Source organism: Typha angustifolia, chromosome 14 (assembly GCF_048772165.1).
Source record: "Typha angustifolia cultivar Huaian chromosome 14, ASM4877216v1, whole genome shotgun sequence".
NCBI lineage: Eukaryota > Viridiplantae > Streptophyta > Magnoliopsida > Poales > Typhaceae > Typha > Typha angustifolia.
The window spans coordinates 13602121-13620655 of record NC_133252.1 but is presented as its reverse complement, the minus strand read 5'-3'; the positions used below and the strand labels follow the sequence as shown (position 1 = coordinate 13620655).

Genomic DNA, 18535 nt, shown 5'->3' with positions numbered 1-18535 from the left:
CAAAAGAAATTTTTTTTTTAAAAAAAACTCAATAAAAGACGTGATCACTCACTGAGTCACTGGGCATGGAGCGGAGTTTAAAATGTTTTTTCCTTTTGCTTTTTTATTTATTTCTCTGTTGTCCGCGATTGGGTTTAGACTCCTTCATACAATGTAATTACAGACACTTCAACATTTTTGTGAAACTAGCACATTTTGTGTACTTGAGAATATAGATCGGAACAACCCAAACAAAAGAACCCAACGAGATTCAAAACAACACGTAAAAATGCATAAACGTTGAACTTACCGGACTGCTCTGGTTGGGTTGGATTTTCTTCCTTTCTTCAACTTCTTCTCTTTTTTTGTTGGCAAACAATGATGCAACCTAATTATCTTCTCATCTCTATCCTCCCCTCCTCATTTCTCTGTCTCTTTCTTTTGTTTCTTTTTTCTTTCTTCCCTCTTTATTTTGTTTCACCAAGATTGTTGTTGTTGGGTTGTCATAACTATGGTTGTCGAGCTTGTCATCGCTCTCCTTTCTCTCTCATTTTCTTTTTTTTAAAACCAATTTTGTACCATCTTTCGCCATGTTGTCTTTTACTATTGACTCATTTCTATCGAACTCTATCTCCTCCTTCACCTTCACTTTCGCTGTCACTTGCTACCTACCTCTCCCTTTATTTGCTAACAAGAGTGACAACCGCGATTAGTGGCCTTGAGTCACATTTTTTCTTTTGTAACAATTAGTTTATCTTTTTTATAGGTTATATATATATTGCTTTGAAATTTGTTCGAGATTGAAAAAAAAGTTTAAGTTAGATTTTCTGCTATAATTGAATATATTAAGTATTTCTTATTCAGATTTTGTGTGACTTCGATAGAACAGCTCTTCAAAATATTTTTTATTTTCTTTAGGATCAAGCTCGTAAAAAACAATTAAATTCTCAGTCCATTGACCTTCTTTAAATAAATTTAAAAAAAAAACCAAGGAGGTTCTAAAATTAAAGTATCTTAGTAGCGCATAAGGTCCAGTTACGAGCTTGAGACTACGGACTGGGCTGAAACCCAAACAAAACCATTGAGCGCAATGAATTCTAAAATAAAAAGTCCACGTACGAGCTTCAGACTACGAATTGGGTTGAACTCGAGAAAAGCATATGAGCCCAATTAAGATTGTCAAATTAAATTAATTACCGCCTAAGGTCCAGGTCCAGTTCCAGGGCTTTCCTCTGCACTTTCCCGTCTAGTCCCCCCACTCGCCCCAAACCCCCCCCCCCCCCCGGAACCCAAAACACACCACCACTAAACCCATCCTAGGGAGCAAGAGCGAGACGAACAGGAGGGTAAGCAGCCATGGCGTCGCCCTTCTCCTTTAATCCCTCGACGCTCTCGTCGACCGCTCCATCCACCACCGTCTCCTTGTTCTCTTCTTCTCCCTCCCCCTTCTCCCAATCCTCGGGGTCATCGGGATTCTCCTTCTCCCAGACAACGCCATCTTCCTCACCCTTCTCCTCCGCATCTCCCCTCTTCTCCTCTTCCTCCTCCGGATCCTCCTCTTCCTTCGCCTTCGGATCCGCTCCCTCTCTATCCGCCGCTTCGCCCTTCGCCTCTGTCACTCCCTCGACCGGTTTCGCCTTCGGAGCCCCGGCGTCCTCTCCCCTCTTCGGTTCCTCAGCTTTTAGCTCTTCGTCGTCCTCATCTGCGCCGACTGCAGCCAGCCTCTTCTCCGGATCGACCGCCGCCTCAGTTTCGAAGCCCTTCTCCCTATCTTTCGGCCCCTCCTCCACCATCCCTACTCCCTCTACTCCCAGCCCTACTACTGGAACGGGTACAACCCCCCCTCCTTTTGGATTCGGGGCCGCCTTCTCCTTCAGCACGGTCGCCTCCACTACCACGGCTTCTTCCTCAGCGTCATCCACTCCTTCTTCGACTCCAAGCCCTCTATTCGGTGCACCTTCGTCGCCCCCTCTCTTTGGGTTTGGGTCGTCCCCCACCGGTTCCTCGACCTTGTTTGGAGTCACGTCCTCTGCTTCTTTATCTGCGGCGGCCCCATCTCTCTCTTCTTCGCCATTGTTTGGTGCCTCCTCGGCAGCGGGCGCCTCATCTGCGTTGGTAACGACCACAACAAGTGCATCGATAACTCCGTCCTTCCCCTCATTCTCTCCTTCACCCGCACCTCAAACAACGGCGGCCCCATCCCTCTCTTCTTCCATGTTTCCTTCATCTTACTCTGCCTCTTCTCTCACCTCCTCCTCGGCCCCTTCGTTCTCCTTTGGGAGTAGCTCGGTACTCTCGAAGAGTGCTTCTGTTGCTGCCTCATCGAGTGCCGCCGCTTCCTCCGTATCTGTTAGTTCCTTGTCATCATCAGGATCTGGATTTTCCTTTGGTGCTCCCGCATCTTCATCTTCTTCTCAGCTCTCCTTGGGGTTCGCCAATGCTGCTTCCGCTTCTGCTACAGCTACCTCTGCGACGGCCTCCTTCTCCAGTACCGGAGCTGCAAAGCCCTTTTCCCTGTCTTTCGGGAGTTCTTCTGCGGCGTCAACATTGACATCAGTCGCAGTGACAACTGCCACCACCAGTGCATCATCAGCAGCCACAATTCCTCCTTCTACGGGTTCTCTACTGTTCTCTTCGCAAGCCTCGGCAACCGCTGTACCTGCTTCCTCGTCTCCAGTTTTTTCAGTGCCCTCATTATCATCGGCAGCGGCAGCATCCACCACTGCATCAGCAGCGAAGACTTCAGTGGCCACCACCCCAGTTGCCAGTGCTTTTCCATCATTTAGTGCCCCAGCATCTACAGCGGCTGTAACCTCACCACCAGCATCATCTTCACAACCTACACTAGTGTTTGGTGAGTTGCCAATGATCCACTAGTTTCTAGAACTATTTTAAAGCTTTTTATATTGTAGGTAACGTTATGCCAGTTGTCATTTTCATATTGTCACTCTTTGTCATAGTGGGCGGTACTTGGTTGTCTTACAAAATCTCCACCTTCTTGCATCTTAATGAACAAGAAGTTTGGTACTCTTAATATTTACATGTTATTTACGACCTTACCATAGTAGAAATCCTTTATTATAAATTTATGTAACTTCTAGGTGTTTCCGCTCCAACATCTGCAAGTGTATCAAGTTCCAGTGCCACCACAAGTCCAGCATTAACTTCAGTGATTCAAGCTACTAGCAGCGGGTTTGTATATGTTCTTGACAGCTTTAGACACCTTGAAACTTGTAGCTGTTAGGTTGCATTAGTATGATACTGATATCCCTCTGCTTCTGTGGACTTTGACAGGCCGGCCACCACCACAAGTTCAACAGTAACCCCAACACCAAAGCTACCATCAGAGATAGCTGGGAAAGTTGTTGAGGAGGTATCAGGATTCATCTATTTCATAGGAAATGAAATTGGTTATATAGTTTTTTTTTTTTCTTTTGACCTGCTTGGATATAAATTGGATATGCTCCATCATGCCTGTTATTTTGATTGGCTAGTTTGCATGTTATTTCCTATTGCATTGTGATTTTGCATGATTGTGATTCAATAATTACACTTTTGATTTTTCAACTTAAGTCCTTTACTGTCTAAAACTCTAAATAATTTGGCTTGTTGATGATAGATTATTAGGGATTGGAACAATGAACTACAAGAGCGCACTGCAAAGTTCCGAAAACAAGCAGTGGCAATAGCTGAATGGGACAGAAGAATTCTACAAAACCGGAATGTTCTTATAAGGTTGGAGGTAAGAAGATATTGATTTGGATCTCTTTTCTGTATGGTTTTTTTAGTTCCAAATTTTATTTTCTTCTCAAGTTTGGTTACATCTGTTTTATTTTCATTTTCAATAAGAGAACTGAAGAACCTTATATCTACTTATTTGGAGTTCGCCACATGAAATATGATATTATTTCTCTCATAACCAATTCATGCAAACACATCATCCATGTATGTGATTGTCCCTTTTACAAAAATACAGAATGAATATGAACTTTATGTTCCTTTTTAAGGGTATATATCCAGAACTATATAATTTTATGTTTTCATGTTAAACCTCACATGCATGTCTTTTTGGAAATAGGCTTGGTTGAAGAATATGTCAGTGAAATAAGTGCTTGATGGAATAATATAGTAGATGGACTCACAGAATCATTATACAGTGGATATATTGCAAAGATGGTATATTAACTAGAAGTCTTCACTTTTTTTTTTAATAAAAAAAATCTGCAAGTTTGCGGCCATATGTCTCAATGTTAGTACATACCATATAGATAAGAGATTGAGGGATGAATTTGCTAGATGGAGTTACTGTAATTGGCAACAATGGGAGCATAACACAATAATACACCAAACATAATATGAAGTGTTTCCCACAGAAAGTAAAAGTTCTAAAGAAGAATATTATATTTGGTGGCATGCCACCCCCCTCAAAACAGAAAGAAAAGAAATTAACATAATTGTTTGCATCCCAACATACCTAGATAAGCTTCAATGCATGATAGATGTCAAACAATTCCTTAAATAACTCTACTTTGTCTGAGCTCACTCAACGGCACCCATTTAGTCATGGATGACTTTATTTTGTTTAGAGTTAAATACATTTTACTACTTTATATTTATGCCCTAAATTACTTTACCCTCTTATACTTTAAAAAGTCTTAAAATAATTCATATACTTATGACTAAATTGAAACTGTTAATATTGTTATCAAATTTAACTAAGCATCATGACTATTTTGGTTATTTAGTGATATTATCTTAAAAATTTGCATATCATGTTTTAAAATACAATAGAGGTATTTTGTTATTTGATATCATTCTATTAAGTTAATAGAAAAATTAATAGTCTTAATTTATTCATAAGTACGATGACTGATTGAAGACTTTTTAAACTATAAGGGGGTAAAGCGATTTTGAACATATATACAGTGTGGTAAAATATATTTAATTCTTATATTTATTAGGTAATACATGCTGCTTTTATATGCAAGATAGTGGTGCTGATCTTATACTTGCAATTAATTGGAAGGCTGAGGTGGCAAAAGTTGTTGAAACACAAACTAGCTTGGAACGCCAACTTGAGTTGATTGAAACTCATCAGAATGAGGTTTGTAAAAAACTATTACTTTTGTATGCTGCAGATAAGAGTTTGTTCCATTTCGTATTAGCTTTCTTTGATTGTTCAATTTACCATGCGAATTATTTGAATATTGTATTACTCATTGAACTGTATATATCAAGAAGCACCAACATGTATATTGATCATGTATACTTCTTTATCTTCATGGTTTAAGTCTTTGGAAAATGAGAAGTCATTTCTACTTTTTCTTTTGTAGTAATGGTGGTGGGTAAGGCCTTAATGTTGTAAACAAGCCAAGCCGGAGCAAGTTTCGGCCTTGTTCAAAATTAGTATCAAGCTACATATATGTTTAGGCTCGGGTCAACTCAAGCCAAGTCGCACCGAGCTTGGGCTGAGCCCAAGTCTTAAATGAGATCAAGTCTTAAACGAGCTCAAGCCTTAAATGAGCTGAATTAAGCTGAAATACTTGAATAAAATAAAGCTTGAAATTTAAGATTTAATTTGTAAATTATAAAAACAATACACCTCTAATACATAACATAATCATCAATTATCAAAATAGAAATAGACATCACACCAATTTCAACTTTTAAAATAGAACTATACATCAAATTTTGGCTCAAAATGAATCCAAATTTTGACATCCAAATTGTGAGTCTTGTTAATATTCAAATATTACAATAAATGTTACTTGTCATTGCTCTCATCACCAGACCAAAGCTTGATCATGTAATTCCATAAATAAAGAAGGTATAATAAGCACTTGATACCTGCTACAAACTCAAATTAAATAGATGTTACCGTGGAAGTCCATCGTTGGATGGATTAGAGATTATGCCGATAGTAATCAATTGATGCAAGACTCTAAAATTAATACATCATGCAATAACTCAAACAATAAAATCTAGTTATAAGAGTGTATATACTGTGACAATATTTAGTAACACTCGCAAGTGTACGAATCTATTGAGTAGATTGGTAAACAAGACATGGATCCTGCAAAGACTTGTTTAGAAACTTTGAGCGTTTTAAAATCTTAAAAATTAATTTTAAGTTAGTTGAAAATAGGTTTAGAAGATTGATAGAAAAGGAAAAGATTTTTTTGCAGATATTACTTCAAATGAGTATGAGAAATAAGGTTTCAAAATCAACTTTGTAAATAACACATCTTTGTTAACTAATCTAAATATCTTTTTTCTACAATTCATCACAAAATCAATCATTAGTAAATTGGAAAATTATCTTTAAATAAGCACTTCTATTTTCACAGGAATTAAGTTATTTCTTGCTTTAAGAAAATATAGAGTAAGAATTTTAAATCATTAGATGTATGTCTTTTAAGAAAAACAACTAATATTCAATATTTGAACACTCAATTTATTAATAAAAAGAGGAACCTATTTAGTAATTAATAATAAATTGGTATTTAGATTAATAGAAACATGTTAGCTATGAATCTTCATCCTTAACCTTAATACAATTAAAAATTCATGAGAATAGTTAATAATACAAATCTAATGGAATTAAACATGAGAGTTAACTAATGATAGTTACTAACTGAAAAAGAATGCATTCAAAATAGAAGAGATTTATCTGAACTTGGAACTAACTTCAATATGAATTAAGAAAATTGATCCAGGAGTAATGAAAATCATTTAATTAAAACTAATGCTAAAATTTAATTATTGGAATTGATTCTTAATAGTTATTGAAATTGATCCAGTCGTAAGCCTTACCCATAAGCATAGCTCGATCTGCCAGACTAAGTCGGCATGTGAGCCCAGCCTAATCCATAATTTCATTAGGTGCAGTGGCAGTACCGTAGTTTGAAGTGATTTTTTGCTTTAACTTGTACTCTTTTTCCAGTCAAGCACTCATGTCCTTATATAAACTAGCATTTTAGTTTTAATGCACGATCGGACAACACTTGTACTAGTTCTATCAAATGTGAGTCTATGGTCCTAATCCTACCCTTAAACGAAAAGTCAAATATAAATATAATGATATAATGAATTCCCACCAGTAGAACTTTAAAACAATACAAACCAATTTAAATCAGAACGAGCTTAGAGTGAAAAAGGTGGAGAGCATTGGAAGTTGCTCCATTTTTTATTATATATAAGATTTAGAAATATAGTGTATGTTTCTACCTTCGTTGTCTCCACTGATGTGAGCAGTGAGCTTGAGAGCGCATTTACCCAAGATGGCAAGATTCTATCGAGGAAACTATGCGACTTTTGGTTGTGGCCACTATTTTCCACCACATGGAAGCTCCTCAAAGGATCGAGCTCAGCGACCACCATATCGGGCCCATCGCCGCCGCCTCGGATCCTTCAAGAGGTCATGCTCGGCGACTACCATCACTGCAGTTCAGCCCGAACCTCTTTTCCGCCACAAACCTTGGCATCACTAGGAAATTCGAAGAAAGACAAAGAGGCCCGCCCAACCCAAGGTCGTTAAGCCCAGCTCAGCCCGCCTAGCTCCTCGAGCCCTTTTTCTCACGGGCTGGTAGTCGATAATAAGCTAGACTATTCTAGCCCGGTCCAACGGACTTGTAGGTGGGTTGATGAACAAAGTGCTCAACCTAGTTGGCCCGATAGGCCCAACCCGAATTCAGCATGGCTCGCCCGACGATCACCTCTAGTTAGGTTACCAAAAGTCATTCAAACATTCAAAAGTATAAGGTTTTGGGTTAATTGAATTTTATCTGTGATTTGGCTCAATTTTATAAAACTCTGTCTCCTTTTTACTTAAACAATTTATCCTCATATAGTACAACTATTATCCTTTTTTATTATATTTGATTACACTAGAAGTCAAATTTGAAGATTTCTATGATAAAGATATAACAAAAATATATATACATTTAATATATTTGTCATATTAATGTTTTTCTCTCCTCTTCTCCCACTTGGCACAAGTTGAACCAACTAGAGCTTATTTTAGTAGGTTTGTAATTGTGATCGAGGTCATTTTTTCAGAATTTATTGCAAAATGATATTTGGGTTATTATTTTGAGATGGTTATTTTTTGGCCTATTTTTGAACTTATTTGTGCGATTGATTTCTTTGTCAAAATTTGTTGTGTCAACCACACCTAAATTCTTATTTGTGGATCAATTTTGTTTCGCGCTGTTATGTGAGTTATCTCTTCATGGATTTTTCATGAGCTTTCTGTCCATAGACATTGTCTTATTCGTTGCATGAGCTGCAGCTTAATCGATAATTTGTTCTAAATTCTATCTTACCTATGTGAATATTTATTATGGTTTATAAGAAGTCAACTTAGCATTAACATCAAAATTGTGTAATCTAGCAATTCAAGAATCAGGTTTTAGTTGTTCTACAAGCAAGTAATTCCTTGTGATTTATATCTCTAAGAATTTTAGCTATTATAGCTTGGTTTTATCTTTTATGCTTTCCTTATATCTTATTTTCTTTTGAAGGTCGATAAGGCGCTGCAAAGCATGGAAGAAGAAGCTGAGCGTATATTCCAAGATGAACGTGGTCTGCTTCTTGAAGATGAAGCTGCTTCTGCAAGAGATTCAATGTTAGTACATACTTCAGAATTTTCTTTTGGCCCAAATAATTAACTCTTTTCATAATAATATTGTTGAAAATTGAAGTACAGAATTGTGAATGACATGAAAGCTTGATCTCTTTGACAGCATTAATTGAGTTGACAGTTTTTGTGTAATGTTTAAAGCATGTGAAGTTAAGCTTAATTTCTTTTTCATCGAGATGTTTTATATTATTACATTAGAATAACAGTAGTTTGCTTGTGTTGAAATGTCAGGTATGAACAATCAGAATTTGTTGAGAAGGAATTGCAACATCTGACTGAACAAGTAAAATCTATCATTCAAATGTTAAATGCTACTCAGGTAAAGTATTATAAATCACAATATTCCAAGACTAAATCTTTTTTGGATTCATGCACTTACCCTGGTTGTTCATATTTAGGGTGGCGACCTAGATATAGCTGATAGTATGAGTCCTTTTGATGTTGCTGTCCGGATACTCAACAATCAGCTCCGGTCCCTAATGTGGATCGATGAAAAGGTCAGCATGATACGACTCATCCGACAGTAGCATTATTGTTTTTCCAGCACGATCATTACTGTCTTTTTATTTTGTGCTACAATTGATAATTAAAGGTCTCCTTGAAAGTTTACAAAATCTAATGCTTCTAGATCTCAGTCTTGAACAGTAAATAATAGTATGACTATTCTTTTAAGAAATTTTGTTATCTTCTGTGATTTGAAACATACTTCCCAGTGACCGTATTAATAAAGAACATCTCATATTTTGATGGCAAATTTCATGCAACAATGCTCTTCTGCTTTCATTAGTCTTTTGGCTGGAGTGTTGTATCTACTTGATGATTTCCATGTTTGTAAGAGGGGAAAAAAGTTTCTTGTGTATGGTCGATTATTCTCACTTCTTTTGTTCCAATTTGATTCCAGTATATGTATTAATCATAATTTCCGTGGACCCATCAAAATGGCATGCTAAAGATTATTCTCTGACTGTTATTTTTCTAGAAAACTAACTCTTATAGCGCAGTGAAATTTTGCAGAAAATTTTCTTGGTTAGAGTGATAGTCGATCTTATTTGTTCCTATTATTTATGTCTGGTGTTATTAATGTTTTAGTGCTATTATGCATCTAATTTATGTTGTAGTCACATGCAGTGTCATTACTTGTGCCGTGGTAAATTTAATTATTATTGTTTCTTCTTTTCTCTCCAGGCTAACGAATTCTCAGCTAGAATACAGAAGCTAGCCAACCAGAGTGCTGTAGCTGAACGTGATTTGACAAGTCCAAGATTTTGGTTGAACTAACTTGCTTCAAGGTGAGATAACAACGTGAGCTGCTTTTCAGCAATTCTGAAAAAGCCGGAAGGTGTTGTTCGGCGTTTTTCAAGAGATTTTTCCTTTCGACCCGAGTAGTCCATTTTCATCATGTTTCTTGATGTGATTTCCATCACTAAGTAATACCGGAAGTATGAAATTTAAGAACATCTAATGATGCAGTGGCAGATAGATGTCCGAGAAAATTGTTTTATTTATTCTTTAGAGGAATTAGCCTGAGGTATGACTTGCAGAAATCTTAGGACCTTGGGATCTCTAGTAATGCCTAGGAAGTCCGGTGATGGAGGCCTTTCTCTTCTTATGTACGTTAAAGCATCATTTAGAATTTCAGTAAGATTTCTGAACGTTTTCTAGCCCATGACATGAGCGCAAGGACATTGTTGAGCTGCGTCATTTATATTCTTATTGTGGTTTTTTGGAGCCGTAACTAAGATGGAAGAAACGTGCTGTCTGAAGCATGAGCGAATGCATATAACAGAAATGTGCGCAAACGTGAATGTCGCAGAGATCGAATCATATAAAGCATTCTAGATTTGTCTTTGTTTGGTTTGAACAATTGCTTTAAATTTATGCGGACTTATATCTTGCACCGAAGATGTCGAAATCATCCTGTTTGTTTCTCCAGCTTTCTCTGGACTAAAGCATGCAGGAGAAAGAAAAGGCGTTAGCCGCATCATTCTTGTCAACATTTAGACGACAATCCATTCTGCCAAATCACATGCAGGAATGCTTGAAGGAAATAAAAGAACTCAAAAGGTTGATGATCGATTAGATTATTCTGGATGAAACTAAAAGAAGAGCAAGGGGCTCAACGGCCATGCCTGTTAGCATACGATCCAAATCAATGGCAAGCAGTTGCATGTGACCGGAGAAACATAAGGAATCGGAGATGGTGGTGGTACAGACAAGTAAGCAAGCGGTCAAAGCGGCCAGACGAGGCCAACTACAACGTGCAGGCCATGTGAAAGATCAGAAGGGATCGTAGAAGAGAATCCATTCGCAACGTTATGGGAGAGACCTACTGGCAATACTTTGCCTCACTCACGAACAAAAAGTAGCAGGATTTTAATTATTTGGACCGCGCTGGCCTCTCAAACATTGCGTATTTAAGCAAAGGCATGGGAAACCATGCTCGTAATTATGACGAACCACTGAGCCACGCCACAATAACTAACCACTACAACTTTCTATAAACATTTGCATCCATCCATTCACCGGCACCGCACCATTTCTTTTATCATTCCAAATCCCAATGTAAATAAAAGTAACCGGGACGTCAGTCCAAGATGAGTCGCAACGACACTTGTAACTTGTTATAGAGTGAATCATCATCAACATTACCACAAACCTCAAACTTAAAACACATAAATATATATATTTATATCATATACTAAAGATCGAACAGAGGAAAAGAAAACCATTACCATGTGAAGGAAAGGCAAACAAAGAACAAACCGAAAAGGAAATTAAGCAACCGACGAGAACGGTGGAAGCGGCAGGGGCGGCGCAACTTTTGATGCTTCACCAATTCGGTGGGTTGTATATTACAGATGACCAAGAAGCTAGCGAAGAAAGTAAACTTAATTGGTGTCAGGAGAAGGAAGTAAATGAAGCAGTCGGTAGGCTTTAGCTTAGTGATGCTGCGTTGGAGCGGGAGCAGCGAGAGTGGGTGGTTTGGGGCACTGGTAGCATTTGGCAAAGAGCCCAAACGTGTCGACTTGCCTAATGAAGTTGGTCATGCTGGCCCAACCACCGAGCCCGAATCCAACCACCAGCACCCACACCACCACAAATGCGTTCAGCACGTACATCGCGGTCCAGCTCGGTAGGAACAAGGGTGGCTTCTCCGCAGCGTTCTGCATGCAGACGACAAAATTAATTTAAAAGATATTATAAGATTGCAATTGCATGGTCAGAAATAAATTAAAAAATTTGAGGAAAGGAACGTGATCCATCACCCAATATTCGATCAGTTCATCAATCAGTATTGTAAGTTTTTAAATGGATGTAGCTATCGGAGGAGAAATGCAGATGAATATCCACAATCGATCAGTGGACCTTAAGTAAAGAGTGTCAAAAAAAAAAAAAAAAGGCCTATAGCTAAGTTAGGCGTCGGGTCCAGGGGGAATCCGGATTGACCAAAATTAAGTTAACCCCATCATATATCCATTTTCTATCTAACCAGTGGAGCAGTGTCCAGTGGTTCCGGATAGAGTGTAGGAGGGTGGTTGTCGAAGAAACGGAAGGCCAGCCAAGGATATATGTCCCTCTACAGTGCAGTTATTTGTCTCTGCCACTCAATAAATGCGGTTGTTGGAATGATTTAATCATTGGTTACGTGGGTGGGACCCTAATGCTCGCTCACTAGTCACTACTCCTCCCAGTAATTGCACGACGCGATGAGTACGCGGTGGAGTTGCAATCATATGCACGTGCCAGCTGCAGCTTAATTACATAATAGAAGGTAAAGAGAAGAGAGAGTTTAGGATACGAACAGCAATGGTCAATCAACCAAATATATATGTATGTACTTTAGCAGGCTAAATATATTGTGAGAAGGCTAAATATACTGTTGGAAGAGTTGGGCAGGCAAAGGAAGGAAGGAATTTCCTTGATAGGTTTTAAAGGTTACGTACCATTCTAGCGGAGGCTTTGCGGTAGGTGAGCATGTGAGCCAGGGCGGGGATGATGTAGACTGTGAAGCTAACCAGCAGAGCACCAACGGCGGAGTTGATGGGCCCGAAGAAGGGGAAGATGATGGCCAAGAACCATATAGGGATCACCACGGGGAGGCGAGCCAATGCACGCAAGCAGATGCTCTTGGTGTCGTGCATCCCAATCACCTTCTCCCACACGAAGTAGAGCGGCGTGCACGCGAACCCGAACGTGATGAACTGGTGGATCAGCATGAGGATCACCGCCGCGTCCCGGAACCCGGACTTGGGCAGCAGCGAGAAGGCGTTCGAGTGGTTCAGAAGCTGATCGCCGAACGCCCAGTACACCGCCGACGCCGAAGGCAGCGTCAGTGTGAACACGTACAGAGTAGCGAGCAGATAGATGTACTTGAACTTTTGCGGCTTCCACATGGCGTGCATGATCTCCCTGAAAAGTTTATTTTATTTATTTATTTATTTTAAAAAAATCTTCTTAATTTTCTCATTCCAAAGTGGCAGAACCGTAAATTATTATTATTTTAAAAAATAAATAAAGGTTTATAAGTTTTGGGAAAGAAAGAAACTAGCAAAAGACTAGACTAGACTGTGTTTGTAGTAGTAATGGCCGGTTATCTATTATGTCGGGCTTTCGATAAGAAGCAAAATTTTAATAGACTGATTATGATTAAGAAAGAACAAATTATTGCGCTACACATAATTCATAGGCTTTCTTCCTAATCTCCGGTTAAAAGGTATTACCAACCCCAAGAGACCTTATCAAACGTGATTGTGATGATGAGGATGATGCAAGCAAACCACCACGTCTAATAGAGCTGGATTAATTAGTTGATATTCTCTTGTGGGAGTGGGACCCTACTCTAGTACCAATCACCACACCGCCACCGATGTGATTTAGAAAGAAAACAACCTCCACTTTTTATACCTTCCATCCTTATATCCCATCCTCTTATCTCTCTCTTTTTCCCCTTCCACTAAGAAATAAATAAAAAAAAGATTCTCCTTCACTTGATATAGAATTAGCATAGTCATAAAGCTCCTTTTGTCTATATCATTTCAAGTTGGGTGGAGGAGTTCATTTATTTACCACTGATGAGTACCCAAACAGCTGGTTCCCACTCCACTCCACGAAATACCCCTACCCTATTCCTCTGTTCTAGTTACTACCCAACCCAATCGTCTAGCACATATATATATATATATTATAAGGAGTAGGGAGTAGGGAGTAGGGAAGGGATTTAATCTAAGATTAAGATTGTCATAAGGACCTAGTCCTTTTTAATTTTGTGGAGTAAAGTAGTGGGGACCGGAGACCGGAGAAATCATTTCCAAATCCGGGCTTGTCCACCCCTGCCGCCTAGATAGAAAAGCAAAGCAGCTATCGATTGAGGAAGGATAGGCGGAAAGAAAGTAAGAAATCCCGCAAAAGCGAGGTGAAAAGTTAGAAAGATAATTTCTTTTTTTTTTTCATTAAAAGCTGGAGGGGAGGGAAAATATATAAAAGCGTTTACTGAACAAATTAATCGAGGCTATGGGCTATCAAACTAGTGTAGCTATATATATATATATATATATATACGATCGAGACCACAAGCCTCTGGTCTTTTATGAAGTCCCAAAAGCTATCTAGTAGCTATAATATGAGTTTAATAATTAGTCTCACTTACACGGTGACGGCGTGACCACCGAAGGTGTAGAGGATGTTTGTAGCGCCGGTGAAGTACAACACAAGTTTGGTTGGAGCCGTGTGCGCCACTCCCTCCACCTGCGATATGAATTAGAGATTAATTGCCATCATTCAGTTCTTGGTTTGTTGAGTCGAGAGAGTTCAGGAGCGACTGGCGAAAGAGTGTAGAAAATGAAATCATCACGGTCGATGTAGGAAAAGGAGAATGACATGGCATAGCAATATTATCTGGACTCCTCTGCTTTCTGCATACAAATGATGATGAGGGTCTGACCTGGCCGTGGATGAGTGCTGCGACGGTCAGGTACCAGGCGGTGTAGGTCGTCATGCCGAGTCCAAGGAAGGACCAAATCCGGTAGTTGTGGAAGGATGGAATGAACACCGTCGTGGCACAGCAAGCCCCAAAGATGTACGTCCATGTCCTCTTGTCCAACCGGTCATTGATGTAGTATATGTTACTACATCGTCCCAAAATTAAAAACGCAAATGATCAATTGTATGACTGAGCCGAGGAGAGAGAAAAGAAAGTTGTAATATATATATATATATATATATATAAATATATATATATATATATATAAGTAGGTGAGTCATTCACACCTGGCGCAAGCGATCAATTGTATGACTGAGCCGAAGAGGAGAAAGGTGCAGTTGAACGCGAGGCCGGCGGCCTTCCAGTACGGCCCAAGCAGTCCATCCAGTACCTCGAACCACTGCCAAGGGCAAAACAGGGGTGGGGGTGAGAGCTTTGATAGATAGATAGGGAGGGGCATTTATGTAATTACAAACATTGTCCAGGAAGTGAACAGGAGATGTGAATGAAAAAGGAGAAGAGGGGAGAAGTGAGGTGACCTGGATAACGTGATTCTTGAAGCTGACATTCTCCTTCTCCTTCCGAGTGCGGTACTCGACGTACAGGACACTGATGAGATACGCCGTCCAGCTACCCAAGATGCCATAGAAGAGCTGCAGAAGAATACCGGACAACATCCCCAGCTGCGAGAACGAATAAGGCAGCGTCAACAGCACCTGAGCGACCTGCATAACAAAACAAAACAAAAATGCCCAAGAAATTAATTTATTTTACCAAGAAACCCGATCCATATTTGTTGAAATGAACATTGCATGAACACTCCAAGTAAGAAGAGAAGTAAGCTACTTACTTGATTGGAGGCGCAGCTGAACCAGGCATCCCAAACAGAGCCACCGTGCCACAGTAGGCTCGTGACGCTAAACATGGATTGGGACTCCTCCCTGGCCCTCTCCCCCTCTTCCTTCCCGTTTCCGTCGTGCTCCATCTCGTTCAAACTGGCCACGATTGCCTCCTCCGCTTGCTTTTGCGGCACCATCTTCTTTCTTTCTTTCTCCCTCTCTCTCTCGGTTTTCTCCGACTCCTCTTACTCTTTGTTTTCTAGCTTTTTTATATCCAGAAGCAGAGCAGAGCGGAACGAAAGCCGAGACCCGTACTACCGATCTGAGATCTGAACGACACGACACACATCAGAACCGTGAAAACGATGTCTTCAGAAGATTTTAAACTAAAAATTTATTTATTTATTTATTTTATTTTTAAAAAATAAGAGAGAGAGAGAGAGGAAAAGATGGCTCAAATTAATTCCTGGCCCAAAACGCTACCGGCGATCTCTTTCCAGACCACAGGTTTAGAACAAGGGAGGAGAGGTCAGAACAACAATAGAAGGAACAAAGAAGAAAAGCGATGAAATATCAAGAAATTACTGTTTGCCTTGCGAGTGAGAGAGAGAGAGAGAGAGAGATCTGGTAATGGATGCGGTAGCAACGGAAGCCCCTCTCACCTCAGTTTTGCCTTTTGTAACGCACAGGATTTATGTATCTAAAGTAAGAAAGTCGAGATGCATGAACGAAATAATTAATGCATGGGAATAGATGTAGTAACGCTTTTTATTAGGATAACCACACAAAGCAGCTAGCTAGCTGTACTTGCTCTTGCCAATTTAGCTAGGAACAGAGAGAGAGAGAGAGAGAGTTGGGAATGGAGGAGATATATGGACGGGTGCATCCCAACCTTTTGTTACTTTCCCTTATGTGAAGTTAGTAGTGACTCCGGGAGACTTAAACGCGACTAGTGAGTAACTGACTTCAACATCAAGTGCGCGTCCTCGATGGCGAGGGCAATCGAGTTTGCTCTGAAATGTGGCAGGGGATGGTGGAATTAGGACTCCCGTCCCACAGCCCACTCGTCTACTCTTTTTCTCTCCTCCAACCTTAACCTTTTGTTCTCTTGTTTCCTTGTTCGACAGAACGGGGACTAGAGAGGAGGAGGAGGAGAACGAGAGATGATGAGGCTAAGCGATCTATCGGGTTTGATACCGTTAGGGGAATTTGGGATGAAGGTGGAAACAAGGGATCAGAAGAGAAGCGGTGGTGTTTTTATAACCTCCTAGACCCACTCTAGCACCACACACACTGACATACACCTCTCAATTTCTCTCTCCTCTTCCCAACGGTGATTTCTATACGCAGACAGGCAGCGTGCTCTTTAACTCCTCCTAACTGTTCTTTCAAGTCAGAACTTGCCCCCCTTTCCTCTTCTTTTTCGGTTATTTCGGCGCTCTGTTCCTTTCTCTAACTTCATTGGTCTCTTCCATTTTCTATACCCAGATCCAAGTCCCACTCAACCATACAAAAATATGCAGATATACTATATATATTCTATGTATCATGGGTATTGCCAAATAAATAAAGCGCCGATGGATCGAGTAGAGCAGTCAAAAAACATGAGAAGAAGAAGAATAATGGTTTCTTTTCTTTTCTTTTCCTTGTTGTAGGAATTGAATTGCTTCCAACTGGGCAGTGGGCAGTGGCAAAATGTAGGTATGTAGGACCTTCTCTCCTTTGGAATGATGCCTACTAATGCTCGGGGATAGTAGGACCTGTTAGTGGGGCCATTAAACTACGGTGAGCCGAGACCACCTGATGTCCCTTTTTATGTGGTCACCTCAAGAGCATGGATTGCGTTCAAGTGGCCGTCCGTCAACATTAATTTTTCGGTTTAAAAAAAAAAAAAAACTTAAAAGATTCATTGTCTCAAGTTTAATTTTGTATGGACGCCAAATGGGCCCCATTAACATTTGACTAAAATAAAGTAAATTAAATTAACTCAACCAAGGGGACGAAATTAAAGAGCGCAGCCCGATTGAGTTAAGATTATTAGGTCGAAGATCTACATCAACTCTTGGACTTTTAAGCCTATGGGATTCGGAAGGGAGCCATATCCAGATTCCAGACTCCCTCTAGTCGCAGCTAGAAGGTTAATTTTGCAACCACTGCTCTCTCGTCGATTTGGATAGTGATCTTGTATATATGCATAATAATTTGGTATGGCCAATTTTGATAATGTCTCTTACCTCTTTTATCATTTCACTTATGACAGTTAAGGGAGGCTACCCGTGATTACGATCGTGAGCCAGCGTCAATTGATGATTAAGAATACTTGCCATGATTGCTAAGCGATAAGAGAAAAGCACAAACGAGCTAAGCAGGAAGCTGGAAAATTGACAGGAATCTAAAGAAGACACCCATACGTGATGGATGTATCATCTCACTTTTTTTGAACTTGTTTCGTAGTAGAAGGAACTTTAAAGTGCTCCGTGTTACATGAAGGCTTGCCCCCATTAATTCCTCGCATAAAACCCCACGTTTGCCCGTTCCAACGGGGTTGTGTCGGTTAGGTGTGGTTTATTCTCAGCCCCTGCAACGACCCAATCAATCCACCTCTTTAATTTGACCCACACACCACCCTCTTTCTCATACTCTCTACTTTAATTTGTTAATTTATAGTTTTCTGCTTTGGATACTGGTTAATCCTTTCCTTCACTCCTAATGTTGTCTTCGGTCTTCCCCAGCGACGTCGGGATCAAGTTTATGCTTAGTGGAGCCGCGCAATAGTAATGATTAATTAACTGGTGATTCACGCAATACGACTCACACACATCTGAAACTATATATACACTGAACATTTAGAAAAATAAAATAAAAAATCATCCGGTATAGACAAAGACTCAAGAGCGAGTTGCCTCCTCCTTAATCCTTATCTGTGTGAAAGAAAGAAAGAAAAAAAAAGGCACTGCTATCTATTGATAAATGATAGGGGACATTTCCACGATGACAAAAAAGACAATCCCTAATTGGTTTAATGCAACGGGATAAATGGAAATAAAGTATGCATTGAATAGTATAGATTCCTCTATTAAGGAGCGTCGTGGGCGT

At 39.7% G+C, this 18535-nt stretch overlaps 2 protein-coding genes across 6 annotated transcripts; one reads left to right on the top strand and one right to left on the bottom strand.

The window, feature by feature from the left end:
- Positions 1–1256: 1256 nt before the first annotated feature.
- LOC140776046 (uncharacterized) lies at positions 1257–10416 on the top strand. Of its 3 annotated transcripts, XM_073119595.1 has the most exons (9): positions 1257–2833; positions 3081–3171; positions 3274–3352; positions 3599–3721; positions 5006–5083; positions 8502–8605; positions 8852–8939; positions 9019–9117; positions 9806–10416. In XM_073119595.1, exons 1-9 carry the CDS (start codon positions 1336–1338, stop codon positions 9896–9898), a joined length of 2253 nt encoding a protein of 750 aa, XP_072975696.1. In that variant the 5' UTR covers positions 1257–1335; the 3' UTR covers positions 9899–10416. The 3 variants fall into 3 exon arrangements, 1 of the variants encoding a protein (XP_072975696.1); XR_012106831.1 differs by lacking the exons at positions 9019–9117; positions 9806–10416 and having other exon boundaries at positions 4968–5083; positions 8852–8887; XR_012106830.1 differs by lacking the exons at positions 9019–9117; positions 9806–10416 and having other exon boundaries at positions 4941–5083; positions 8852–8887.
- A 799-nt stretch (positions 10417–11215) lies between these two features.
- LOC140775972 (auxin transporter-like protein 2) lies at positions 11216–16777 on the bottom strand. Of its 3 annotated transcripts, none has more exons than XM_073119488.1 (8): positions 16332–16777; positions 15451–15768; positions 15140–15325; positions 14888–15000; positions 14562–14745; positions 14268–14365; positions 12565–13030; positions 11216–11784 (listed from the first exon to the last, which is right to left on the bottom strand). In XM_073119488.1, exons 2-8 carry the CDS (start codon positions 15634–15636, stop codon positions 11560–11562), a joined length of 1458 nt encoding a protein of 485 aa, XP_072975589.1. In that variant the 5' UTR covers positions 15637–15768; positions 16332–16777; the 3' UTR covers positions 11216–11559. The 3 variants fall into 3 exon arrangements, with proteins under 3 accessions (XP_072975589.1, XP_072975590.1, XP_072975591.1); XM_073119489.1 differs by lacking the exon at positions 16332–16777 and adding an exon at positions 16025–16276; XM_073119490.1 differs by lacking the exon at positions 16332–16777 and adding an exon at positions 16032–16276.
- Between the last annotated feature and the right edge of the window lie 1758 nt (positions 16778–18535).